The 18,159-nt window shown below is 38.3% G+C and overlaps 1 protein-coding gene across 5 annotated transcripts in view; it reads right to left on the bottom strand.

Annotated features, from left to right (window-relative positions):
* Window positions 1-17,785, bottom strand: part of FAM13B (family with sequence similarity 13 member B) — an 81,928-nt gene extending 64,143 nt beyond the window's left edge. For all 5 annotated transcript variants that reach the window (XM_043912862.1, XM_043912860.1, XM_043912859.1 and 2 more), the window contains exons 1-4: window positions 17,458-17,785; window positions 6,588-6,754; window positions 4,720-4,911; window positions 4,085-4,297 (exon numbers count right to left, since the gene is read on the bottom strand). In XM_043912862.1, coding sequence (XP_043768797.1) covers window positions 4,085-4,297; window positions 4,720-4,876 — 370 coding nt within the window. In that variant the 5' untranslated portion in view covers window positions 4,877-4,911; window positions 6,588-6,754; window positions 17,458-17,785. The remainder of the gene's footprint in view (window positions 1-4,084; window positions 4,298-4,719; window positions 4,912-6,587; window positions 6,755-17,457) is intronic.
* Between the last annotated feature and the right edge of the window lie 374 nt (window positions 17,786-18,159).

Here is an 18,159-nt window from a genome sequence, read left to right on the forward strand (position 1 = left end):
CCCTTCTCCAAGGGATCTTCCTGACCCAGGAATCAAACCCACATCTCCCACACTGAAGGCAGATTCTTTACCGTCTGAGCCACCGAAATTTTTAACAACCTAAATGTAGCAGAAAAGGATTTAAGAAAAACCATGTATATCAACTCAAAACTATATGCCTCAATTAATATTATCAATATGATTACATCAACATTGACAAATTCTACGTAACATTCTCTTTAGCCATGTAACATACTCTTGTTATTTATTTTATCATTTAACTCTCCTTAAGCCCCTTCAGAATTTTAGCTCTAAGACAGTTTTGTTCACTTCCGCATTCTCAGAATCTAAAACAGTGCCTGGCACACAGTAGGGGGGTTCAATAAAAATTAGTTGAAGAAGCTGAAAATAACAGAAATAACACAAAATAACTGAAAATAACACAATAACTGAAAAAACATGTTGCACTACTAAAACATTTGACTTGACGGGGTCTTAAGATTGTGGGCTACACTGGTTTTGCCTGAAATACTGTTTAACATGCTGCTTTACTTTTATTAGTGAACATTTCTAGTATTCAAAAAAGTATTCAAAAATATTTACCTCTACCAGGTTGCTTCTAAAGTTTTCAAATAAGCAGAGCAGCGTGTGTGTGTGTGTGTGTGTGTGTGTGTGTGTATTAAAAACATATCTGCTTAAACTTTTTTTCCTTTTGAGCCTACTTCCTAGTTAAATGTGTGTGTGTGTATGTGTGTGTGTGTGTGTGTCAAAAACATATCTGCTTAAACAGTTTTTTTCCTTTTAAGCCTGCTGCTGCTGCTGCTAAGTCGCTTCAGTTGTGTCCGACTCTGTGAGACCCCACAGACTGCAGCCAACTAGGCCCCCCCATTCCTGGGATTCTCCAGGCCAGAACACTGGAGTGGGTTGCCATTTCCTTCTCCAATGCATGAAAGTGAAAAGTGAAAGTGAAGTCACTCAGTCGTGTCCGACTCTTAGCGACCCCATGGACTGCAGCCTACCAGGCTCCTCCGTCCATGGGATTTTCCAGGCAAGAGTACCAGAGCGGGGTGCCATTTTAAGCCTACAACCTAGTTAAATCATAACCAGGAAAAATATATGTACATATCAAAGAAGATTCCCCTGACTAGGAAATCTTTTAAGCATTGTAACAGTTTTTTTTAATGTAACAACAAATTCACAGAACTGTGAATTGTGTTTTCTACCAAAATATGATGTATAAACAACTGGACAAACTATCAAGAGTTAAACCAATGGTTGATAATACTGACAATGAATGGAATGACTGTCATAACCTGGGGGAAAGGGCTACCAGTGGATCTAGTAGACAGAGACCAGGGATTCTACTGAATATCTTAAAATTCAAGGATAGCCCCTATACTAAAGAATTACCTAGCCCAAAATATCAGGAGTACCAAGGTTGTGAAATACTGGTATAAATTAAAGATCAAACCACATCACACCACACCACACCACACCACTTTGCAATGTCCTGCTGCCACAGAAAATGAAAACTATTCTTCAAAAAAAAAACAAAAAAAAAAACCACTAACTCAAATTCAACTGGAAAAATGCTCCCTCCATGACCTTAAAAGCACTAATTTCATCTATTTGTGAACATCAATTAAAATATTAACGTAAGAGTTACTTACAATAAATGGAAAGAATTCTGTCCAGAGACCCAGACACCTTTCCAAATGAATGATTAAAGGATGAACGAATAGATTTTATTACAACAGAAATACAAGTATCACCTCGAGTCCCGCCACACCTATCTGCATAGCTATTAAAGAAATGGGTGTCTGAGATGGGTGTGTGTGCATGCATGTGTGTGTGTATGCGGGGGTGTGTGCTAATGATTATGTACATGGGCAATGGAGAAGAATGGTGGTTTTCTCAAAACAGGCCAACAGCATTTCCGCATGTCTTAAATTCCTTCATAAGTGAATACTGACAGAATAATTAGTAAGATATACACTGTAACTCGATAAGTAACACAGTGTACGATACTGTCATACTTTTAAACGAGTAACAGTGAAAATGACAACCTCAATGACAAAACAGCTTCGACTGGTAGCATCAACGAGAGGCAGTAACTTTATTATCACTAAATTTTATTCCACTTATTCATTTATAAATTTTCAGTCAAAACTGAAAGATTATCAGATTCTTAGAACTTTAAAAGACCTGTCGACAATTCTATAACACAAGGAAAATGGAATCTTATCATTATAAAAACAAAATAAGTGGCTCTGAAGACATAAAAAGAGCTCAAAAACTCTTAACACATCAGTTTCATTATATATATTTAACGGGTGCAAAAATGCTTATTAGGTGACTCAATATAAACATCTGAAAATATTCCTACTTCTAAGAAAAGAAATTTGAAATAGATTCAGAAATTCAAAACAAAAATAATATTTCTTGGGACAAGAAAAGAAAGTTACACTTTGAAAAAAGGCGATGATATTGATACTTTATTCTGAAACTTGTTCTTTGATCCAGGTGGCACAATAAAGAAACAAAACTAAAAAAAAAAAAAAAGAAAGAAAGAAAGAAAACTGAATCAGTCTAATCATTCCTGAATAAATCAAGTATAAAATGAGCTCTATCATCTAGCTGTATAGAGAAAAACATACATAAGAGGATCATAAAGTATCTTTGTATTGACTTTTAACACATAAATAAGAGGCATCTATTAACTTAGGCTTGCTTTTAAATTTAAAAAAGAAAGAAAGAAAAAATAAAATGGAAAAATATTCTCAAAAGGAAATCCTCCTCTTCTAACCATACACAACTTAAGGACATACACGAACAAAATGTCCAGCTCTCACAGCGATAGGGATTAAGGAAGCAGTTCTAATTTCTTACTATCACTGAATTTCTCTATAAGTTCCATTTCAAAAAATTAAAGCGATTCCACAATACAAAGAAAAGCCAGAAAAAAGAGTTAAAAAATCCAAAGAAATGTATAATACATTTGATCCCTGAACAACAGAGTGGTTGGGGTGCCAACCCTCCACACCATTGAAAAGTCGTGTATGATGTTACAGCAGGTCCACGAAGTCCACGGTTCTGCATGTGTCGATTCAACCAACTGTAGATCATGTAGTACCATAGTACAAATTTATTGAAAAAATATGTAAGTTCAAACCCATTCTGTTCCAGAGTCAACTGTATTACATGTCAACTTCATAAATTTTCCTATGTAATGAAACATGTCACATTATTATATACACATGAATACCATCTGGCTCAAGACACAGAAGCATCTCCTCGCTTCTTGGTTCTTTTACCTTTCTGCATACCTCTACTTTTATTTTTCTTGTCCATCCCAGCTAAGCCCTACTTTTAGTTGCCCCAAAAAAACTAACCCAACAGAGACAAATCAATTTCTTTATTTGGTTTGTAATCTGATGTCCAATTTGATATTTTATCATGGGGTAGCGAAGGAAATGGCAACCCACTCCACTGTTCTTGCCTGGAGAATCCCAGGGACAGCGGAGTCTGGTGGGCTTACGTCTATGGGGTCGCACAGAGTCTGACACGACTGAAGCAACTTAGCAGTAGCAGCAGCAGCAGCAAAGAATCAGACACAACTCAGCGACTTTCACTTTCCTTCAGGCAGGTGTCCAAGAACAAGTTTTAGGTATAGTCCAAACTTAGAATCAAAGCTGTCTTCTGGTTTTTGCTAGAATATTCAATCAAACCAAGGATAAACATAGTAACATCACCACTAACCAACACCTCTGGCTATTATGGGACATTCTGCCATACATCTTTTTGTTGTTGTTGTTCCTTCTTCTCTTTCTCTTTGTTCTTGTCTCCTGCTTTTCCTCCTTCTCATCCTATATCTTAGGCTCACTAAGACCAATCATAAAAAGTAAAGAGCACTATAGGAATCTAAGAGGTTGCCATTCCTTTAACGAGACAATATAGCCCCAAAGAGCATATGTATTCAAATGGGAATTCAAGAAATTATTCTCAGAATTACTATAATTACTGCTTACATGTCAAGATCTCCAAAAGATAAAGATTTTAAAATTAAATGTTAAGTGACTGATTGGTAAGATTCAGATTATGTTACCTTGAGAAAGTTGCATCAAGTGAATATGCAGACTGCCAGGGATAACAGGTTCAGGAAGTTCTTGAAGGAAAAACCTAAGAAGACTAATAGCTGAGGGAACATCTGCTTCCTTAACCAAATCCACCTCTTCTCCACTGTCGTATCTCTGCCGAAGCCACTCCACTGTCTCAGCATTCCCATTGACTTGAAAAAGTCCTTGTTGCTCCAGACCTCCTACATTAATTCAAGGCAAAAATTAAATAAGTTCCAACTACCATATATATTCATTCTCCAGTGAACTTAAAGTATTCATACTTTCAGAAAACCATTCTTGTCTGATTGGGCTGAACACCTTCAAATCACACATCTAAAAACACACACTGTCTCTGTCTTGAGGGATATTCTACTTTATCCCACCCTCTTATATTCGTTAAAAATATTCTTATCATCCCTCCCACTAAAATAGGCTCTAAACCAGGCATATCTGAATATATAACTTTAAGTGAAAGACACACTAAAAAAAAAAGAATTTCCATCAGTTTTCCTCACAATATTTTGGACATTGAGTACTGAGGAAAAAAATAATCCAAGGTCAAAAAGGAATAAGTTATGTCTATTAAAACAAAGGCTAGCCCTCAAAGTAAGGAAATATATACCATGTTCCTCAATATAGTCCACTACATGGCGGACTATGAACGGAACCTCATTGTCTGGATGTCCTCCCTGCTGCAGCTCATCAAGTGGAATTCCAAATATTTTGTTAGCAAGAACGGAGTTGCAGTTACTCAAGGAAGGGGAGGAGCTCTTCCTCATATCTTTTTTGCAGCCAGAAATCAAAGCTGTCTTTTCTGCCAAATGAAAGGGAAAAAAAAAAAAAGACTATAATGATTAACTGGTGGCAATATGACTAAATACATTAAAGAAGAAGGCTTTACACCTGAATGTATTCTTATCTATTAAATATGTTCCAGTTACCAGGCCCATAGTGTGTTCTACAATTAAAGCTCAATAACAATCATCTAAGCATTTTCTCTACTATGTGAAGTCAGTTCTGAATGCTTCCTTTAGTGAAAGTTGCTCAGTCATGTCCGATTCTTTGCAATTCCATGGACTATACAGTTCACGGAATTCTCCAAGCCAGAATACTAGGGTGGGTAGCCTTTCCCTTCTCCAGGGGATCCTCCCAACCCAGGGATCGAACCCAGGTCTCCCACATTGCAGGCAGATTCTTTACCAGCTGTGTCACCAGGGTAGCCCAAGAAAACTGGCATGGGTAGCCTATTCCTTCTCCGGCAGATCCTCCCAGCCTAGGAATCAAACTGGGGTCTCATGCACTGCAAGCGGATTCTTTACCAGCTGAGCCACCAGGGAAGCCAATACTAATGCCATGCCAAGACTGCATGTTTATCAAACAATGGCAAAACTGATCACTCAACTTCGCCAAGGATATTAATGTCTCAAAGACAAACCAAGGGGCAAATTTTGCTCCAATAAGACCTTACTGACCAAGCTTAATAATGACACAAGTAAAAGGTCAAACCTAATCATTTCTGGACTCTGGTATCTAACCACTCAATTCATAAGCACCCTAACAGGAGAGAATCTTTTTTTTAAATGATAGGCTAATAAGAACAAGATTAACCAGTTCTTATTTCTACATGACAGAGCATGTAGAATATAATGTTTTTATAAACAAAGGAAATGCTTCAGCTCTAGGCATCTACCTTTAATGAGAATATTCTTTTATCAATCCTGCTGCTTCGTAATTATTCAAAAGAAAAACTTCCACAGTCCAGTTCAAAAGAAATAAATTATTCATCTTAACTCTGTAGGACTTGTGATTAATAAAGAATCAGTGGGCAAAAACAATGTTTCCAATTTCTGAATCATCAAAGAACAAATAATCTCAAAAAATATTCATTTTCTAAAATAATCATTTATGGGAACTCCCTGGTGGTCCAATAGTTACGACTCTGTGCTTTCATTGCTGAGGGCGTGGTTTCAATCCCTGGTCTGGAAACTAATATCCCACAACCCATGTAGCATGGCCAAAGAGATAAAAAATAAAAACAAAATAAAAATGTATTACTTTATATGGATAAAGGAAAGAAAAACTTTTCAAAAGTTGATAATGAACAAAAAGACACCAACTGAGATTTTTTCAACACCCCAGAGACACAATTCCTTTCACCCTACAAGAGAAAGAGCAAAACAAAAAAAAGCTCAATATTCTAAAAGTTTACACAAATAAATGTATACGTACCTGTATATGTCCATACGTATAAAAGGTAAACACACTGGAGAACAAATGAAACTTATATAAATGGTAAAAATTAACTTAGGGACAGCAAAATGCCATAAATGTAAACAGTTTCAGACAAGCAAAACCCATTCTTTAACACATCTAATGTCAGTTAATAACTATAAAACCTGAAGTCAACAATTCAATAGCAGTCACAGGAAATTAATTCTAAAATCTCTGTGGATATATAAGCATGGAATAATTACCATTGTGAAAACTTACCTTTGAGTACTTAAACACCTAAGTTTAAAAAATGGTTTCTGCACCAGCTACCCTCACTGAGCAAGCATTCTTTTGTCATTTATGGCTGTTTGAGATTATGGCAGAAGATCAGCCTATAGTTCCTCATTGAAGAAACGCAGAACTCGATCAGTACTTCAGCAGTTAATCTAGAAGAAAAAAAAATTCTTTTAATTTCCTATAACATTTTTAACTGTGAGAAGAGACAAGAAACATCAGTCAATCTATTCAGGAAGGCGACTAAAAGAAAAAGCATTCTTCTGCCTAAAAAAAAAATCTGTCTGAGAGGGATTTCCCTGGTGGTCCAATGGCTAAGACTGCAAGCTCCCAATGCAGGGGGCCTGGATTCAGTCTCTGGTCAGGGAATTAGAACTAAGACCCAATGCAGCCACATAGATAAATTTTTTTTTTTAATCTGTCTGAGAACAAGAGGCAAAAATCTTACACAAAGTTTCTTTTTTTTTTTTTTTACACAAAGTTTCAAATTACGATGGCTAACCTGGGTATGATTCTGCTAAAGATAAACAAACGTATTGCACAGGACAATCTTTGACGGCACACATCTTCAGGGATTACACCATTCTCATAATACATTTTTCCTCAATGGACCCGTCATTTGTGCACACACCCACACACACATCCCACCCAGTTCTATTCCATCCTTACTCATATACTCAGAATTAAACATGGAAGCACTTTTAGATCAGAGTGAAAGACATGAGTTTAAGCTTGGTACCACACTTACATACTTCATATACAAGAAACATTTTGTTATCCAGAATACAGCAATACGAGCTTTCTAATTTGAACAGACAATAGTGCATGTTGGAAAAGAGTTTTCCACCTAGAACTAGAAAGTGCATATGTAACGTGTATACACAGCACTAGAAAGGTGCTTATTCAAGTATCAGCTCTGTAGACGTGATCCTGAACAGCTTCCATGTCGCTAAGCCTAGGTTTCCTTATATAAAAAATACCTACACACGTTACATTTTACTGAGAAAATCCACACATGCATTAGAAAGAAAATCAAAAAAAAAAAAAAATCAAAAAAAAAAACAAAAAAAAAAAAGAAAGAAAGAAAATCAATTTCTTTCTCTTCTTTACATACCGTTAAAAGGCCAGCAAAAGAGGCTGTGGAGAGAGAAAAGGGCAGGGAAAACCTGTTTGGCAATGTATTTAATATTTGGTCTCATCATCTTCTGTAAATTCTGATAATCTATGTAAAATCTTCTAATAAGCTCAGTACACTGCAGGTCCCTGCTCAAGAGGGTTCAGGTAAGCAGAAGAGTATTATCATACAGTGTGGTTTTCAAAAACATGTTAATAGGAGAAGGAAATGGCAACCCACTCCAGTATTCTTGCCTGGGAAATCTCACAGACAGAGGAGCCTGGTGGGCTATAGTCCATGGGATCGAAAAGAGTCAGATATGACTGAGTGCTCATGCACGCACACATACACACACATACATGTATACACACACACACACACACGGCTTAGCTAGATCTAACACATACACACACATACATGTACACACACACACACATACACACACACACGGCTTAGCTAGATCTAAACCGAAGTCCTACAGGCAACTCAAAGAACTTTGTGAGGATTCCCTTCCAAAAACACCACACCCACTAAAAAGAAAAAAAAAAAAAAAAGTGTTAATAGTAACATATACCTCCAGGAGAAACATTAAAAACGGAGGGGAAGGAAAACCACGTTCCCACGACAAATGTTTAGTAGATGATTACTTCCAAAATATCCTGAAATGCCTGCTAAAACATGTAGTCTCTTACATGAAAAACAATTTCAAAGTTATATAAGATCTTTTAGAGAGGTTAACTTCAGGGACAAGATGTTTAATAACCAACCCTCCTCCATAGTGATTTCATAAAACTACAACGAGCAATGAAATCGAGTATATTTTGTATAACCACACTCGCCAAATCATGGTGCTAGATGCAACACATATATTTTACAAACTGCAACCCACTAAACAAAACATTTCACCTTGAGACAGTTCATTTACCCCTATTTTATTCAAAGTATTCACGTAAAAACTGGTTGACCCTAGAGAAAATCTATTAGTAAATAACCTGGTTAATTCTGAGTAACTCTCAAAAAGTTTTCATGGCCACAGTCAATTATTTTATAACATACATGATTTCAAACTTTTAAATCAGAAGAAAAGTAATAAAGACAAAGGGAAATAAAATCCCCTGTGCCTAAGTCCCCTCCTCTATTCTCCTTACTGATATCCTCAATACTCAAACCTAACCTGAATTCCCTACACAAAATTCCTCAATTGTTTTCCAATGCCTAGAGCCCTGCGCTCCAAATTTTTCAATCAGCAAAAAGATTATGACCATACCTCTCATACATGTATGTGTATATCTAAGGTAAAATATTGAATACCCTAAGATATTATGAACATAATAAACACATACTATAATAACATTTTTAAAAGTAATTCTCTGGCAGTTTAGTGGTCAGGGCTCTGCACTTCCACCCAAGAGGCACTAGTTTGATTTCTGATCAGGGAACTAAAATTCTACTTGCAGCACAACTCAGCAAAAGAAAAAAAAATTTAACATTAAAAATAAACAGAAATGTAAACGGTATTCCTCCACCTCCACACACATTTTAACAGATCATCCTGCCCACTCAAAGTGCCAGCACCTCACTTTTGAGACCAGTGACCTACAGCACTGGTTTCCTAACTTCATCTGGGGGTGGGGTGGGGTTTGTTCAATATAGAGATATTCAGCCACAACCCCAGTTTAGCATCCATGAGAACCTGGCCTGGGACTCTGTATGTTTAATCAGCTCTTCGAGTGATTGTAATACATACAAAGTTTTATGAACCATATGTCCATACGGTGTATGGACATACACCATAGACTGCAAACTATTGCACGGCCTACAAGTACTTCACCCAGAATCTCCTTTCCTGACATTCCTCCACCTCACTCTACTCGCCAACAATATTTAACCACTTGAAATTCACAACCCACACCTCCCAAGCTGTGCGTGCATTCTGCTTCCTGTCTTGGAGCCCTAACTCAACACCATGACAAATTCCATCTTGTACATCAAACTTCCAATTCACCATCAAGTCTCAACTTTACTTCCTCTGTCAAAGCCTCCATGACTTCCTAAGGCAAACAGTTCTCCTTCTCTTTTACTCCTATTGTGTTTCCTACCTTTTTAGCAATGATCCCATAGAATCTAAAAATATGTCTGTCTCTTTTTTTCAAGAGAGGACCTTGTAGGTAGCGACCCTGTCATTTCACCTTTGTATAGCCTCATACAATCCCTAACACATAATTTAAAGTTTAAAATATATGTTGAAAAAAAATAAAATAAAATATATGTTGAATAAAGACATAAATAAGAAGCATAAATAAGAATAACACTGGCTATTCAAAGTTAAGAAGAAGTGAATATCTCCTTAAATGATTAAAAACTAAATAAAAGATCAAAAGTGGCTGCCATATCTCCTTCCAGCAATAATCAAAGATAATCAAATCAAGAAAGAAAAGCACTTTATAATAACTTTAGAGTATAATATATAAAAATACAACAATCACTACATTGCATATCTAATACTGATAATAATAATAAAACTAATAATACTGTAAATCAGTTATAATTTTCTAAAAGAATGAAAAGAAACTCTGATTTATATCTACAAGCACTTCATAAGTTATTTCTCATACCTAAAAAATGCTAATTTTTAATATAAAAGGCACTATTCCCTTTTTACAGGTACTAAGCCTCAAGGCACTGAGCTAAACTTCAAAATTTGTAAATGATGATGCTAGAATGTGCTGCTGGATCTAACTCCAAATCTAATGGAAGTAATTTAAGCCTTAAGAAACTAGTAACACTAACATGAGCAGTATTATACGGGCAAAAAGATTTACTCTCACATCTACTTGGAAATAAGCCACAAATCTAATTCAAAAAGTCAAGGAAACCATAAGGTACCTGAAGTTAGTCTCCAAGATAGATGAAGAAACTTCCTCAAAGTATTTATCAGTAGTCAGATCTTGAGTTTTATAAAGTTCACATAACAGTACATGAAAAACAGGTTAGAGGGCTAGAGTGATGTTTAATCCTAAAGTATGAGAAAATGTGACACTTTAAATGACGTCTCCTCATGAAAGGGTAAGTCTGTAATGTGCTAGAGCAAGCTGACTCCCAAACCATTCCTTTACGTGCACTCCAAGGTCACTGGTTACTACTTTAGCATGATTTTCTACTAAGTCAAAGTGAGTAAAAGTTAAATTAGCTCTTCGACTAAGTACCAACACAACTGAGTCTTTCAAAAAAAAAAAAACAAAAAAACAGCTCTAGAATTTAGAAGATGACACAAAATATCTGAGAAAGCATATATGCATTAAAGAGAACACATTCTAGTCAATTACATCATGTGTATGATCTCAACTGTGACAAATGTTGACTCTTCAAGACTCCTCCATTCCAGCAACTTTTCACCTTTCATGTTCCTCCACTGAAAACATGCTCACCTTGGGCCTACTAATGAGTATGGTCTTAAGACTAGCATATCATTTCTTGCTGCTCTTTAATACCAAACTACAATACACTTCTTTTTTTTAACCATTGGAAGTAATTCCACAACTTGTTCTAACCAAATGGATCCTTTGAGAGCAGAATATTTCTCTCTTTTTGCACAGACCTGTGTAAAAATTGCTGGGGGAGTATGGGGCAAGAGTGACATACAAACAAAAAAGCACTGATTATACTTTTTTGTATGTGTCTTTTCAACTTAATTATGAACTCTGAGAGGAAAAAAAAAAAAGGATTTCAACTTTGTTTCCCAGGTTGTGAATATTATACAACAGCAGAACTCTAATATCTGAAATGATGCTATCATTTCTGGTATACTTTCCAGTTCACTATCCAACTGAATCTTCACAACCATCCCCTGTGAGATAAGCATAGTAGATTATCATTTTCTTTCTCAGAAGAATAACAAAAAAAAAATTTCAGAGAGCTGAAGAAACTGGTTTAAAGTCACTTGACTAGTGAGCAGGTCACTAAAACAGTGAGTAGAAATCTAGTCTGCTGCCTTTAGTTGACGCTCTTTTAGACAACAATGACTGCAGACAACACTGAAAATACTGTCTGAAGTTTTACTGAAACGTATGAAATGATACTTCATAAAGGTAACTCATAAAGCAAATATTCTGTACTTGCCATTCAAAAATCATTATGCCAACACTTGTACATATATCTTTTGAAATTATTAGTTTCAAAAGTGGTTCTACAATGAACCACAATATGGTCTGCTTTTAACTTAAAAATATTCTCTTATCTGATCCTAAATTTGAGCTCCTTTCACTTTTCCAAATTTTTAATCCACTGTGTGTGTGTGTGTGTGTGGTGCTCAGTCTTGTCCAACTCTTTGTGATCCCATGGACTATAGCCCACCAGGCTCCTCTGTCCCTGGAATTTTCCAGGCAAGAATACTGGAGCAGGTTGCCATTTCCTCCTCCAGGGAATCTCCCAACTCAAGAGATTGAACCGCATCTCCTGAGTCTCCTGCATTGGCAGGTGGATTGACTGGTATCCAAAAAGGACCTCCCTCTAGTCTTCCCCCAAAATACTAAGCACCTACTATGTCAATCAGCAAGTGATCTGAGCTTTATTTTCACTTTTCCTTTTCAATTACAAGCAACAGCCGCCTGATACACAAAATCAAAAATGCATATTTAAAGTAAACAGTTCAAGGTTTTCTATTTTTCTATTTCAGAAAAGGGCAATAACAGAAACCAGACATACATTTCTCTGAAAAATGCTTAAAACCAAAGAGAATAGAATTATTACACATCATATACAAAAGAAAAAATATACTGAACTTAGGTAAAAACCCAACCAAAAAGATTTAGAGTATTTATTTCTCTAGTAGAAACCTAATAAATTTCATTATCTTGTCAACCCACTGCATATCCCTCAACCTAAGACTTTTATACATGCTGGTTCATTTACCCCAAACACTGTTACTTACTTCCTCTTTCTCATCTTCCACTCTTACTCAAGTCTCATTCTTGGAGGGGGTTCTCCAACCCATCTAACCTAATGATATCCCCTGTTATTTTCTTAGGGCACATTATTCCTCAGCTCCAAAACATTCATCCTAAGTTTTATCACATATCCCCTTCTGTGTCTGTTTAAAGTCTCTTTCCCCCAAGAGAATATATAAGTTCCTTAGAGTCCACTGGTGGGTTGCTTTTTTAAAAGACAGCTTTATTAAGGTATTATTTACATATCATAAAATTCACTCTTTTCAAGTGCATAATTCAGTGTCTAATAAATGTACAGTTATACAACTATCATCAAGTAACTGCTCTGGTTTTGCTCCTTCATGTATCTTTTTTTTTTTTTTTCCCTCCTCCCCGCCCCATGTATCTTACATTTAGAAAAAGAAAAATAAATATCCCATGAGTGAATAAATAAATCTGATAATGAATTATCCTTCATACCATTACAATTCATATCTATTTAGTGTACCATGTGATTATGAGTTGGTGCATTAAACCCACCTTTATTACATTCTATTTTAAAAGTCCTTCATTATTCCCATTTCCAATCAAAGTCAGCTCTTCTACAAGGCCCCAAAGTGAACCACCCCACATAGGAGCCTACTGCATCACTTGGAGAACACTGTTTCAGGTCAAGTTCATGTGTACATACTACACTTTCTTTTTCTCCATCCAGTAATCCCCTTCTCTGCTCCTAGCTATGTTAACAAAATATAAAGAAAGGAAAGTTCAAGAGCATTAATCCTACTCATTGGAGAGGATTGAATCTTCGTTTAATGCATCACCTTTGTAATGCTAAGGTTATAGAAGTAAGGTCTCCATCCTGATATATATCTAATTGACATCTTTTTAATGCAGTGTGACTTACTAAATAATTGGAAATGTTTTTCAGATGAAAAATCTCTTTGCTGTTTATCCATCTGTAAACAGAAATTTCCTTTTTTTCTTTTTTTGCCGTGCCTTGTGGCATGTAGGTTGCTAGTTTCCCAACCAGGAATCGAACCAATGCCTCCTGCAGTGGAAGCATGGAGTCCTAATCACTGGACCACCAGGGAATTCCCCAATTCTATTTTTTTTTCTAATTTCAGTATTTCATTCATTTTTAAGAACCATTAAAGTTTTCAGATAAAAGATTTAAATCATTTACAAAATGACTTTTTGAAAGTAACTCAACAACAAAGAAACAAACTCAATTTAAAAAATTGAGCAAAGGGCTTAAACATCTTTCTCCAAAGATACACAGATGAAAAGATGGTCAGCATCAGTCTTAGGGACATACAAATCAAAATCACAATGAGATACCTGTTCACCCCCATTAGGATGGCTATTACCAAATACACCAACAAACAAAGGGAAGTAACAACTGCTGAAGAGCTGGAGAGAAACTGGAACCCTTGCGCATTGCTAAATGGGAATGTAAAATGATGCAGCAGTCCTGGAAAACAGTTTAGATGTTCCTCAAAAAGTTAAACACAGTGTTTTAAGAGAACAGCATCGAAATATGTATATTATCTAGGGTGAAACAGATCACCAGCCCAGGTTGGATGCATGAGACAAGCGCTCGGGCCTGGTGCACTGGGAAGACCCAGAGGGATCGGGTGGAGAGGGAGGTGGGAGGGGGGATCGGGCTGGGGAATACATGTAAATCCATGGTTGATTCATGTCAATGTATGACAAAAACCACTACAATATTGTAAAGTAATTAGCCTCCAACTAATAAAAATAAATGGGAAAAAAAAAAGTTAAACACAGAATTATCAGCAACTTCATTCCTAGGTATATACCTAAAAGAATCAAATGCAAGGACTTAAACAGATACTTGTACACCAATGTTCATAGCAGCATTACTCACAAAAGCCAAAAAGTAGAAACAATCCAAATACTCATCAAGAGATGAATGAATAAATTAAATGTTGTATGTACACACGATGGAATATATTATCCAATCTTAAAAGGGAAGGAAATTCTGATACACACTACAATACGAATGAACCTTGAAAAACATACTAAATGAAATATGCCAAACACACAAAAAGGACAAATGCTATTTGACTCCACCTATATAAAGTACGTAGAACAGGCAAATTAGAGAGACAGAAAGTACAACAGCAGTTACCAGGGGCTAGAAGGAAGAGGGAATGGGGAACGACTGCCTACACGGTTTGTTTGGAATGATGAAGAGTACTGGAAATGGATACTAACAATGGTGCACAAGGGCTTCCCCAGTGGCTCAGCCCAGAATGTAAAGAATCAGCCTTCAATGCAGAAGACCCAGGTTTGATCCCTGGGTTTAGAAGATCCCCTGCAGGAGGAAACGGCAACCCACTCCAGGATTCCTGCCAGGAAAATCCCATGAACAAAGGAGCCTGTAGGGCTACAGTCCATGGGGTCACAAACAATTGGTCACAACTGAACCCCCATGAAGACAATGGTTGTACAACATTGAGACTGTACTTAATGCCACTAAATTGTACACTTAAAAATGGTTAAAATGGTATTTTTTACACTTAAAAATGGTTAAAATGGTAATTTTTACATTATACACATTTATCACAATTATTTTCCAAAATATAGCTACAAAAAAAATTTTTTTTTAAATATAGCTACAATTTATATTATGTTCTCCAATATTAAAGTCAGGGTACAACAAACAGGGAGGGGCTTTGGCAACCCACTCCAGTATTCCTGCCTAGGAAATCCCAAGAGAAGAGCCTGGTGGGCTTCAGTCCATGGGGTCGAAAAAGAGTCAGACATGACTTAGCAACTAAGCCAGGGAAGCCATGCACAGACTGGGGTTATTCATAGATGATAATAAAAATAGCTATTTTATTGGTGGGGGAAACTGACATGGCACAATACATTCATTTCAGTCATTATCTCTGTCCTAAAACAAATGACATTCTAATAAAAACAATAAAGAATAGGGAAAATTGTGTTCAGGGGGAAAGAGATATATAGGAAAATTGTACTTTCTGATCAATTTTTTTGTGAACCTAAAACTTCTCTAAAAACAGCCTACCAATTTTTCAAATAAATAAAATTTTAAAGACAGAAAATACAAGAATTCTATACTCATATTGATACCAAAAAATAAAACAGTATATGTAGTTTAAAACACATATACATCCATGGCTGATTCATGTCAATGTATGGCAAAAACCACTACAATATAAAAAGAAAAAAAGAAAAAAAAATATACACTGTCATGTCAACTATATCTTAAAACTGAAAACATACGTGAAAACAGATGAAAAATAATGTAAGAAAGAAGACAAACATGTAGTCTTATATTGATATAACTTTGTTCTGGAATTCTCAGTTAATGTAATTTCATAGCAAAATGAAATAAAAAAGAGTATTTTAAAATATTATAAAAAAAAAACCACATATACAATGTAACATTTACTTCACCTAAGGAATAATTTTATGACACTGATAAACCTTTCTACATCTTTCCCAGGATTTAAAAAGTGTCCCAGATCCCTAACCGGTAACACAATTAAATCATTGAAAATACGGCCCAAATTTTAAAAGCAGCAGAGATTAAGAAAATAAGAAGCTACCGACAGATACACAAATGAGAAATAGTTCATTAATTCCATTCAAGTACGGGCACTTACTAAATGCACATTACCTGAGAGACACCCAGGCCATAATACAGTATTGCATGCAAGGCTACAAAAACGAAAGTTGAAGACACAGCCCCACATTAACCCAGAAAGTCAGTAATTCAACACCACCCTTTAATGTCCGCCTTTTAAGGTAAGTGCACCTCAGTTATTTAACGTTCATAATCTGCATTTGGAAAAGGAAATGGCAACCCACTCCAGTATTCTTGCCTGGAAAATCCCAAGGACGGGGGAGCCTTGGTGGGCTGCCGTCTATGGGTGCGCACAGAGTCGGACACGACTGAAGCGACTTAGCAGCAGCAATCTGCATTGCTGAGGTCCCGGTTGCCATTTTTAGATTATCCTCAACTTGAAAATAAGGTGAATGCCCAATCTTAAGTACTTTTTTCACTGATTAGACGGCATAATGGGGAGCCGAATGAAATGCCTTTCTAAAAGTCAGTTCGGTTTTTAATTGACTTTTAATTGAAGTATACCAACTTCCCACTGGGCAAGTGTGTCAACTGATTGAATTTCCCATTACCTTATCTAGGAAACCAGGCGCCCTGAGACAGTGCTATACCCTCTCTAGCCTGGTCTATGCAGAGTGCATTCTAGACAAGTCCCCAGTGCACCAACAGCCCAATTTTGGCTATATTCTCTGAACGATTTAAGGAAGTAAGCAACCACTCTTCTCACGTGATCTTAAAAAGGGGCGCAATAGAGCCCGGATTAAACCACACTTTTTTTTTTTCGGCATCAACTTCACTGCCCAGCATGAAGGAAAAGGGCAGGGAGGCGGCGCAGGTCCGGTGTGCAGGGGAGGCTAGCAAACAAGCGTGGGTAGCTGTGCCTTCCACTTAGGGGGAGCTTGGCGGTGAGAACGCACACCCGCTCACGCGCACTGCAGCGGCTGAGAGCATCGAAGACTGCCACACCCCCTGGAAGCCAGGGGCACAGCTTCACCGTATTTTGCTTGAGGAGAAAGGGGACCCTCTCTACGGAATGCCGCACCTTCAGGGCTCTGCCCGGTCTCCCACGCACCCCGAGGGGCAAAGCCCTAGAACCCAGCGCGAGTGGGACACGGCGACGGGGGGCGGCAGAGGGGTGAGGGCCGCGGCTACGGGACCGGCGCATGCGCAGATAGGGGTACCCGCCCGTTCACCTACCCTTGGAACCGCGACGCCCCGTTCCCCGGCCGCGGCCGCTTCTCCAGGACCCGCGGCGACTGAAAGAGAGCGAGAACTGAGGCCCCAAGTGACTCCGCGACGGGCGAGCCTCTTCCTGTGGCGGCCACTGGCGGGAGGCTGAGGCGACGACTGTGGCTCGGGGCCAGCCCGGTAGGCGACCCCCGGATGCCCCCGGCCGTGGCGGCGGCGGAGACGCGGAAGACGGGGCGGGAGCGGCCACGGAGGCAGCGACTGAGGCGCAGAGCCTCCCTAACAGCAAGCGGAGGAGAGCGGAGGGCGGAGGGCGCAGGGCGCAGGGCGGGCTGGGGCCGGGCCGGACGTGACGTGCGTGGGAGGGGGCGGGGCGGGGCGGGCCCGCGGGCGGGGGCGGGGCGAGTGCGCAGTGAGAGCTGGGGACCCCCCTCAGACGCTGGGTGTAGTTCTGAAGTCTGTGCACTTAGAGCCCGGGTGAGGGGCGAGAGGGGTTCCGTCACTCCAAATTTGGGCCCCTGAGTTAGAGTTGAGAAGCAGGGCGCGGACCCGAGGGAGGTGTCTGGGGGTCCTTAGTCTGGAGAGGTTGGAAAGAAGAGGAAAATGGGGAGGGGACCTAGGAGTCATGAAGGGCGAATTCCGCAGCCCGAGGTCACTCCTGGTCTCTGCGGAGGGAACATGCCACTTTGCAGGAAACCAGAAAAACCCCGG

Source organism: Cervus elaphus, chromosome 9, assembly GCF_910594005.1.
Source record: "Cervus elaphus chromosome 9, mCerEla1.1, whole genome shotgun sequence".
In the NCBI taxonomy this organism is placed as follows: Eukaryota; Metazoa; Chordata; class Mammalia; order Artiodactyla; family Cervidae; genus Cervus; species Cervus elaphus.